Source organism: Anopheles darlingi, chromosome 3 (genome assembly GCF_943734745.1).
Source record: "Anopheles darlingi chromosome 3, idAnoDarlMG_H_01, whole genome shotgun sequence".
Lineage (NCBI taxonomy): Eukaryota > Metazoa > Arthropoda > Insecta > Diptera > Culicidae > Anopheles > Anopheles darlingi.
The window spans coordinates 6,397,080-6,407,113 of record NC_064875.1 but is presented as its reverse complement, the minus strand read 5'-3'; the positions used below and the strand labels follow the sequence as shown (position 1 = coordinate 6,407,113).

Below are 10,034 nucleotides of genomic sequence, written 5' to 3'. Positions count from 1 at the left end.
CACGCTGCGCATAGACGCTGCGATCGGTCGTTCTAGCAAATCAATATTGAAAACAAATGGCGAAGCAGCAAAGTTCGGCAAAGCCGTGAGGCGAACCGCAAGCAGACGTAAATCCAACAGGCTTTGTATAGCAACCGGCACCAAAAGTATATCCTGTTTTGGGAAAACCGCAAAAAAAAAACAGGCTCGAGTAAAACACACACGCACACTTTGAGAGAGAAAACGATAGACATCGCGTATGGAGTACCTTCGATTCCAGGGTCCAGTACACCAGCGTGGTGTGGGTTTCGATTTATCGCCGGTTTCCCCTACCACATACCGCCGCAGACCGGGAATGTAGTGCCGAAAGTACTCGTCCCAATCGACCGTCGCTAGATCGAACTCCAGCACCGAGGCCTCGTCCTGGCTGAGCAGTGACCGGAGACGCACCACATTTTCATTGGCAGTGTGCCACTCGCGAAGCCCAAAGTAGGACATCATTTCCAGAAACCGGCCCGTCTTGGACATCATTTTGGCGAATCTGAAAGGGATGACAGAGGAAGACATAGTAAGCGGCGCCTCCTTTGTTCTCACACACACACACACGCCAGAACTTACACTGGCCGGCGACCGCAGACACGGCGCACTAGATCGAGCAGATGGGCGGGCAACGTATGGCAGCATAAAGCGGCCAACCGGTACAGCGTCCTGTTCGCCACGATCCCATACGAGTGGGGCCTAAGGGTGAGAGAGAGAGAGAGAGAGAAGAGTGGTGAGTCAATTGGAAAAGTTATCCAATATGATAACGGTGGTGGCTGCGCTGGTACCGTCGGTACCGTGGTGTGCTCAGTGGCCAATAATAACGATCGCAAACGATGCGATTCCCTACGGTGCCGTGGTGTCGATGAAACCATTTTGCGAATAAATATGCTTCGCTGGCTTCGCCACGTGTTCGCCATATCACGTTGTCGGGTGCCAAGAGGCGCGGAAAGGAAAGAGGAGATTATAATTTCCTAGTTATGCGCCTCAATAGACAAGGTTGTAAATGTGATTATAGTATGTCGCACAGGGAATCATTGAATCGCAATCGTAAGTGTTACAGGAATACCTCGTCGTACCATCGGGCTGAGTATTTGAGGCTCTCGTAGGGAAACAATTGTTGGGAAAGCTTTGCTTTGATGATATTATTACCATATTGTTACAATTGATCTGCTCGTGTTATGGTTTCGAGCTTGGGTTTACCCGTTTAATGATGTTTCCAGATTTGTTCTAGTTTTTAAGTCAGGTTTTCGAGTGTTTAATATTGTGAATTTCTTTAACGTAATCGTGAACTTATAAAAACGCCACAAATTTATGTTTCGCGTGTGTGGAAAGATAATGAAAAGGACCATTTTGTTTTGTTTAAAGAAGACCAATAAAACTACTCAGCCTTAATCAATATAACACTTCTGTGTTTACCCTCCAGAGTGCACTACACAGAATGTGTTAAAAAAGATTTAAAAAAACATTGTGCCAAACGATTTTTTTTATCGCAGCTCGTTTTCGAGGATTTCATCAGCTTCATCTCTGATTAAATGCTGCATCCTCGATACGTATTTTTCGTTTTACGAAACAGCTTCCTATCATTTACAATTCGTACACATCCGCATGCCACAAACACCGTCTGTGGGCACATATCATTCCATGCCACGCCTGCCTGGATGCCATTCGAGCATTATTACATTTTAAACGGAAACGTGATTGTTTTACAAGAACACCGGACGCAACAATTGCCAATTGTACTACTGGAATTGTGGAGCTGGGCGATTGCGAATTAACCGTTCCGAGAATTCGAAACTGAAAACATTCCGTAACGCCACACGCGTAATACGCATATCAGGAAGCATTGACTTAAAAGAACTCGTACGTTAATACACGTTTTTACGTTATTACTTGAAAGAACTCGTACGCCAATACACTAAAGCACAAAATGTGTGCCCAAATGAAACTGTGTTTGAACTGATCAAAAAAACGAATCAATAACCGATAGACAGATGATTGAAAAGAAGTTGATGATGTTCTGAAGTGAACCCATCAGTTGGCGTTATTGATTTTTGCTGGTTCGAGTAAAAACAAAAAAAAAACCTCACGTGACCACCCACTGTACTCACCACCATAACCGGTGTAGCAATCCGTCAAAACCGAGCGACGCACGGTCCATGTAGCGACCCCAGGTAATATTAGCCTCACCGTACACGTAGTTGAACACAATCGGGGCTGTCAGCTGGTCCGGTTCGCAGGACTCGTCCATCGACCCTTGCGAGGCACGTTCGGCCACGTCATAACCGGCCACCAACAGCGCATTCACGCAGCAATCCACCGGTACAAGGTTGGCTTTCTTCTCTGCATCACCATGGATCACGCGTATGACTCCCTTCACCGTCCACAGACAGAGCCCGGACGGTCCGTTCAGATTGTCCGTCCAACCGGCCAACGGTTCCCGGTACGTCGATAGCACTGCAACCGCAAAAAGGATACTTCGGTAAGTCCCAGGTAGTGACGATTTTTCGGTTCTCCTTCTCGATCCTTACCTATCGGTGGCCGGAAGATGCCGACGGGTAGTTCGGTGAAGTCCTGTGCGATAAGCGCCTCGGCACAGCGCTTACTGAACGTGTACGTGTTTGGGAGTCGCCCGACCAGACAGTGCTGCAAACAGTTCATCTCACCCTCGGACAGTACCCTGGACAGCTCCAGTACGGTGCTAGGTCCGAACGGGACATCACGGTACACTCGCTCCTCAATCGTCGTTCGGTCGCAGTTCGAGTACAGTGTCGACACGTGCACAACGCTTTTCAACCGGACCATTCGCTTGGCCAGCAGCAACACCTTCCGTGTACCGCCAACATTAGTCGCGATGGCATTCCGGATGCTCTCGTTGAACTTCACCGAGGCCAGCACATTAAACACAATCTCGGTTTCGCGCAGTATCCGCTCCTCAGTATCGTGCTCTATTCCCAGCCCTTCGCTTTCACCTCCAAGGCAGAACTCGACCGCTTCCAGCCGCTCCAGCAACCGTGTCGAGTGGTTCGGATCTGCCCTCAATCTGTCAAAAACCTTCCATTCATTCCATTGTGCGACGAGTGGATGGGAGGGCGGTTAGCGAAAAGATAAACAAATTAACTTGCTGGCGATTGTCGAGCACAAGGAGATAATCGAATTCGAACTGTTCCAACGTGACCAACGAGGAGTGGCAGTTGAAGGGCACAAACCAACTTACCGCATCCTTCAGCAGCCGCTCAAGCCGTTCCGCCGGTTTCTGATTATCCTTGGTGCGGATAAGCAGGAACACCTTTCGCACGTCGAGGCAGCGCAGGATTTTCTCGAGCAGAACCTTCCCCAAGAATCCGGTTCCACCGGTCAGCAGAATGGTGGAGTTTCGGTAAAAGCTAAGCACCCGGTTCGACGGACTGTGCGATGCCATCGTTTTACGGCGAAACGGTGACTACTGAAAAGACAGCCACGAAGCACCACCAACGGAACCTGAACTGATAATCAAGTTACACGATGAGCTACTGAACGAAATCATGATGCTCGGGGCTATCCAGTCAACAGGGACACAACCACGCTACGCACAACCACGTGTACCCTTCTTCATCGCGTTGTAATATTCATAATGCCCGATGGGAACATTTGCCAGCTGACCTGCCGTGGTGGTGCTGCTACTGTTGCTGCTGCTGCTGCTTCCGGTTAAGAGACCCGGCGTATTAGTATTGGTACGATTTAGAAAATTGATATTTACGCCAGCATGAATCAAGGATGGCTGACGATAAAGCAGAACTTGGAAGGGATTCCGAAATATGGACAAGAGAAAGAACTGGGTCACAAATGCAACCGGCACTGATGTTCCTCGTTGTCTACCTTCCGCACGAACTGCAAACCATTTCCGAGGAGATAATGTTCTGTCAATATTGAATATATGTCAATATGTTCTGTGTAGCTCTCTTTGCGAATGCAAACGTTTGTCCACCGGTCAAATGATGGAATTTTAATTAAATTCAGATGGCTAGAGGGTAGACGATTCTTATAAAATGTCATCAGAGAGAGAGAGAGAGAGAGAACAAATGTTGAGCTGATTGGCATCTAATTTGATTAGATTATATTTCAACATTGTTCTGATTAGCTAAGAATGTGCTCTACTCATTCAGAGCGCCGAGGAACACTTCTAAAGAGGTTTACAAATTAAATGGAATTTTCTGAGAAAGTTATGGGAGCAAAACAGCCCGCAGAACAAAGTGGTTCAACAAGTTGATAAAAAGGATCACAAATGTCCGCGATAAAATGGTTCGTAATCAACTCCATCGTACTAATGTTTTAAATTCATTAACAACTGTTGAAATGCTTTCATGATACTGCAGAATGAAATTACAATTGATTTCCCCTCGAGCTTATTGGCAATGCGGCTTCAACTTCTCGGCAGGCAACTAGAACGGTCCTGCAAGTGTATTAAAGAGAAACACAAGTGTAACCATGAAACCCGATAAGCAACCGACCGAATGGGAATCGTGCCTTTCCCAGTGACCCAAGCTAAGCATTTAACAGAGAAGCATAATGAAATTGAAACAAAGGGCTCTCCATTTAAAGCGACTGATTTCTGCACGAGCAAAGCCTTATAATATTTACAATTTTGTCAGGCCAATGCACTCCACAGCGTCGACGAGTAGATGACAATCTGCGTCAGAAGCAAGGATCACACCGAGGCCCATGCGGTCTATATTACAGGGAGGTAAGGAACGTTGAAGCTGCTCATTTCCATTTCCAGTGTGCGTAAGAAGAAGCTTGGATTAATGCTGCTGCTGCTGCTGCTGCTGATGATGATGATGATGATGATGGTGACGACGGAAGTGAGGTTTGCTTAAACAATTTTGTCTTAAGAACTCCATCAGATTCTGAGAAAATGACTTTAAGAGTACCCCCTCCTACCCGAGGGAGGAGTGCCATAGCTCGTAACCTACCCTCTGGGGAGGAAGTAACGCTTCAGAGAGTTTGCTTCTGCAGCGAATGGTTCCGTCTGACCGACCTTCGACCATGCACACTGCTGCTGCTGCTGCTGCTGCTGCTGTGTCTTCGCCATCTTGTCTCAGGTTTTGTGTCGGAGGGCACCGGAAGGGTCATCGCAACGATGCGCATCATCCACCGTGGCCCGCGTTACAATGGATGAGAAACTCGCACCAATAATTGCTGGCTCGTGTCGATTCTCCACCCAAAGCCGTTGTTTCGTTGACGCCTTACCACTTAGGAGAGGCACTGCATCCAGAAGGTAGTGTTTATAAAGTGCAGCGGTGCATCTCCACTCCCTCGCCATCGGCTTGGCTTCTCCAATCGGGGTCACCGATGCTGAAGAAAGTCACGGGCCCTTCCGCCTTTCAATTTGCATAACGTTAATCGAGTCCGGAGCGTATCGACAGCAATCATTAGGTCAGCTAGGCAAAGCAGAAAAAAACGGTAAGCGCAGCTACAAGCGTGACATAAAGCGACTAAACAAGGTTAGCGAGACGAACCGGAGGACAATGCGAAATAAGAACGTAACTGAACTCAGTTTGATGCGCTTGATTAAAGTCAAGTGGAAGAGAAAGAGGTGGGAGTGGAGGGAAAAAGGGGAAGAAAGGAAGGGGGTTTGTTTTATCGTCGGAAGTAAGTGCTGTTCCGCCTCGACCAGCCAACGTTATGCCAAACTGCAGAGACACAAAGTAAGTCAAGAGTATGAAGGAATGAGCCGAGCTCACTGACGGGCACCTCTGCCAGCCAGCCAGCCACCCAACTAACACCAGTAACACCTGCACGTTAGTATTTGAATATTGTATAGATGAAATTTTAATTAGAAGGTAATTGTATGGGGTTTTCTTTTTACAGAAAGGACTTCATCGTCATCGTTTAAGTTACCTAATACACCAGGACGCACATTCTGATTACCCGAGATTCTACCAGCTTGTTCTGCAATTCCTTCGTTAACGCAGCGTAACACTTGAACACAGACAGACATGTATCGGACACGCTTACATTTTAAGCCACAACATCACACAGACGCACAGACACACATACAAATAGGAAGCACGGGAAATAGGTAAAGGAATGCTGGGAGGCAGGATGGCGTTCAGTTGTAGCCACGGAAACCGCTGACTAGGGACGAGCCAATGTAACCGGACGGTGTGGTCCCACTGTAGTAACCGTAGCCTAGATTGCGGTTGCCATAGTACCCATCGTTGTTGTAGCCATAGTACGACTGTAGTCCCCCGTTACCTCCGAATCCTCCGTAGCCACCGTATCCACCGTAGACGCCGCCGACGCCGCCGCCGATTCCACCAACACCGAGCGTGTTCGTACCCGGGAAGTAACCGCCGCTCGGATAGCCGCCGACCTGCTATCCGTCCGATCAACGGCGAGGAGAACAAGCGTCGTTAGGGGGGGGACCGATTGCCGAAGAGCCGTTAAGGCTAATGATGCCAGTTTGTGGGCCAGTAATCGGTACTTACCGGATAGTAGCCGCCCTGTGGTAGGTAACCACCCTGCGGGTAGTAGCTGCCCGATGGATAGTAGCTTCCCGATGGATAGTAACCACCGCGATTGCCCGCATAGTAGGGTTTGCCAAGCAGCCCAAAGTCAAACACTGAGTAGCAGAGACATGAAGAGAGAGGATGAAGGGGAATGATAAGAAAGGTTGAACAACTACTCTGTCCTCGGATAAGGTAGGTAATGTTGGGTAAGGGCCTCGCCTTTTGCCCTACAACATACATCGTTCACTGGAGCTTCCACCATAGGTACTGCCGGCGTAGTAGCTGCGCTGAGTTCTCGGTGAACTACCGTCCGCCTCTTGGTTAGTGCTGCTGCTGCTGCTGCTGCTGATGCTGGTCGCCGCAGCTTTCGGCTCGATACCGTCCGTCAACAATGGGTCCGTGGTGGTAGCAGCTGCTCGTCGGTTGCGTGCCGAACCAGGCGGCTGACAGTACGCCAGTTGCGACAGAAACGAGGTCAATAGCAGCATCTGCAATGAATGGATCAAGGGTGAGAAAATGCGCCAGTAAGTAAACGGCCCGAGCCCGGGCCCGGGGTCCACCCACTGATCTGGACTAGGTTTATGCTATCCGACAGTGGACAGGTCAAACACGCCACGTCCTCGGTGTTGGCAGTAGCAACAACAGCACCAGCGGCAGTAGCAGGATGCGCACCAAGCAATGACGCACCGCACCACGGCCATCCATGTCATTTACAGCGATTTGCACTTAATGACACCATTTTGTGAGCGTGAACAACATGGCATCAATGGAATTTAGTTATCTTCGATTACAAACCCACTGAAAGCGCCGGTCTCTTGTCTTGGTTGCTTTTCTTTGCTCTGTGTGTCTACTGCGAAACATTACTCGAGGTGTCGGGAGTGCTTAAGTCAAGGCCGTCTGCTTGACAGTTGCTGTGTTTAGTATTCAAAAGAAATGTTGCTGCCGCGTGCCATTTATCATGTTTTGAGCAAAGTGCTGCTGCCTAATTCCTACTGAAGGTAAATTAAAACATTTAACTTGTTACTGATGATCTACATTCATTACATTTTGTCCACTAGGCATAAGTTCTCAATTCAATTTAACTTAGCATTACTTAATAAATTATCAACAACTGGCAACAGAAATTAACGAATTCAAAACATGTAAAAGTGAATCAAAAACAGCTGAGCATGGAAACTCTATAAAGTCAACTTCTCTCGCAACCTCATAAACCACAACATTCTTGTTATGCCGCAAAATTATCCAAATCAAACCACACACTCACCTTAAACAGCATACTGGCGGTGGCAATCATTTTCAGGCTCGAAGTCTGATTTTCCGTGGCAAAGGGTGGCTCGTGAAACTTTTTCCCCGCAAGAAAACAACCGCGAAAGCCAACAACGATTTGACTACGGCGCTCCGCTCCACTCGAGGCTGATGATTAATTGCCGGGAAAAGCTGTGGCTGTTGACCTACAAAAACACGGCTGCTCGAAGTCGCGGCGGAGATTTTCCTTTCTCTCGATAAATTTTCCCCCAAAAACTGTACTCGAGTAAGCTGCGCGGTGACTGCTGAATGCCGGCCCCGGTATGTCACTATGGGGATCTAGACGCAATGGTTCGGTGCCCGCCGATGTCGGTGACTTCCACTTGAACTGTACGCCGCGGCCACCGCCAACCGAAAGTTAAGGTCACCCGTGAGGAGGGTGCGATGTGAGGGGGGAAGGGAAGAGGGAGAAAAGTAAAGATGAAAAGAAGGGCACTCGTCTAAACAATACGTTCGATCTTATCCTAGGTCGTCGCTTTCGTCTTTAAATACGCTCAATATGCGAACCGCGCCTTTCTCAACGTTCGTTCCTCATCTTTTGCTTGCTGTCTGGCGCAGGTTAATGGTCTCTCTCTCTCTCTCTCTCTTTGGCAGCATATTTTGCATATTTCGTTTTGCACAAAAAACAGTTCTACCTCTTGGCGGTTTCTTCTTTAACACTAAGACACGAGAATCTCGATCTGCGCCAGGTTAATGGTCACCTTTAACCTGGAATTCCCACTGTCACTAGCAAACCATAAATGGTATCACTGTTCGAGGAATTTCGACATTCTACAACTCACACATTTGTTGAAAAAAAAACCAAAACGAAACACTTTTTCACCGTTTTATACCTTTGCTTTTTCGGGAAAGATTTTTTGGGCACCAAGGTTGGGTTGCCACTCCGCCGATGTTGCCAGTTGAAGCGATCGGATGGAAGTAATGGTTTTTCCCAGCGAGCTGCGCGATTTTATAGTCAACCTTTTCCACGGTGCGTGGTGTCCACGCCGCGACGGTGAAGCCATTCGCTGTTGTTCGCGCGCGCAAGCTGCACCCTGCTGGACCCACTCCACCTGCGCTTAGTTCCGGTGCCCTCACCTCCCCGCCCGTAATGTCTCCATCATCATCATCGTCGTCGTCGTCGCAGCCAACGTTGACGACGCGGTCCGCTATGGGGACAAACATTTGCCAAAGTGAGGCCGATAACGAAGGAGATCATACGATGCTTAGAGCCCCGGGTGTGGATCGGTGTGGGCCTTGGGGTGTGTGCGTGTGTGCGGTATGCAGAAGGCACCGCCACCGAGGGTGCGCCACTTAACGTAACGTGTCGGGCACCGTTCGACGACGATCGACTGCCGATCGGATGGAGGACAGGGAGTGATCCGTTGACGGCACTGGACGGAGGGTGTCTTACCCTAATCGTTCCAAGGAATTTTTGCACCAACATTTGACAATCCCTTGTTTGTCTGCGACGAAGTGACGACAACGCCTGTGGTGTGCCCCGCAGTGTTAAGGTCAAAACTGACGCTGGCCACTAATTGGTGGCACCCAAATGGCCTCTTCACCACCTCGGTTGGTCGGTTCTTGCTGGGTCTGGCGGACCTTGGGCGCATTATTAGCCTAACATTGAATACATGCATTATAGCGATAACAGTTTGTAAATTAAATTATTTTCTTTACATAACCTCAAACTACCGTTCGATTCCATTTGATTTAATGGCCGCTTCTTCTCTGGATGATCGGTGAAGGTTCGAGGTGTTCCGTGTAAAGATTTAAATCCAAAACATTATCTCCTCCGCGAGGTGGGTACATCTGATAGTCAGCGCTTACGCTAAGTATAGTCATTTACGACGCATTGCGTCCGCCAGCGAGGAACAGCGAGGAACACCTGGCGAAATGCCTAATTTAAAAGCAGCGGCGTGGAATGAATTTAAATTGCTAAAGTTGGTCCAGTGATTCATTCAGTTTTCCCAGCCTCTAACCCCACAATGCCGGTGGGACAAAAGAAAGGAGGGACTTTCCGGGAAAGTATAGATAAGCGTCGCCTGGGGACACACCGCGCCCATTATCGACGTCGACGCATCGCCGGTCCGGGTACGTGACGTGAAAGACAAATTAGCAAAACAGCATCCCCGTCGGATCGGAGTCTCTATGGTGACCGTCAGGGTCTCACATGAGCTCAGAATGAACCGATTAGAATAGCGATTGCCTCAATAATGCCTATCATCTGTGGACCTTATT

The 10,034-nt window shown here is 48.6% G+C and overlaps 2 protein-coding genes across 6 annotated transcripts; both read right to left on the bottom strand.

Annotated features, from left to right (window-relative positions):
- Positions 1-32: 32 nt before the first annotated feature.
- LOC125958191 (fatty acyl-CoA reductase wat-like) lies at positions 33-3,439 on the bottom strand. Its single transcript, XM_049691361.1, has 6 exons — positions 3,236-3,439; positions 2,550-3,072; positions 2,130-2,475; positions 598-717; positions 248-520; positions 33-153 (listed from the first exon to the last, which is right to left on the bottom strand). Exons 1-6 carry the CDS (start codon positions 3,437-3,439, stop codon positions 33-35), a joined length of 1,587 nt encoding a protein of 528 aa, XP_049547318.1.
- A 652-nt stretch (positions 3,440-4,091) lies between these two features.
- LOC125954003 (prisilkin-39-like) lies at positions 4,092-8,727 on the bottom strand. Of its 5 annotated transcripts, none has more exons than XR_007468996.1 (6): positions 8,648-8,727; positions 7,774-8,142; positions 6,748-6,997; positions 6,489-6,622; positions 5,899-6,376; positions 4,092-4,450 (listed from the first exon to the last, which is right to left on the bottom strand). XR_007468996.1 is itself a non-coding variant. In XM_049683932.1 (6 exons), exons 2-6 carry the CDS (start codon positions 7,801-7,803, stop codon positions 4,440-4,442), a joined length of 546 nt encoding a protein of 181 aa, XP_049539889.1. In that variant the 5' UTR covers positions 7,804-8,142; positions 8,648-8,727; the 3' UTR covers positions 4,092-4,439. The 5 variants fall into 5 exon arrangements, 4 of the variants coding, with proteins under 4 accessions (XP_049539889.1, XP_049539890.1, XP_049539888.1 ...); XM_049683932.1 differs by having other exon boundaries at positions 6,256-6,376; XM_049683933.1 differs by having other exon boundaries at positions 6,256-6,373.
- Positions 8,728-10,034: the final 1,307 nt, after the last annotated feature.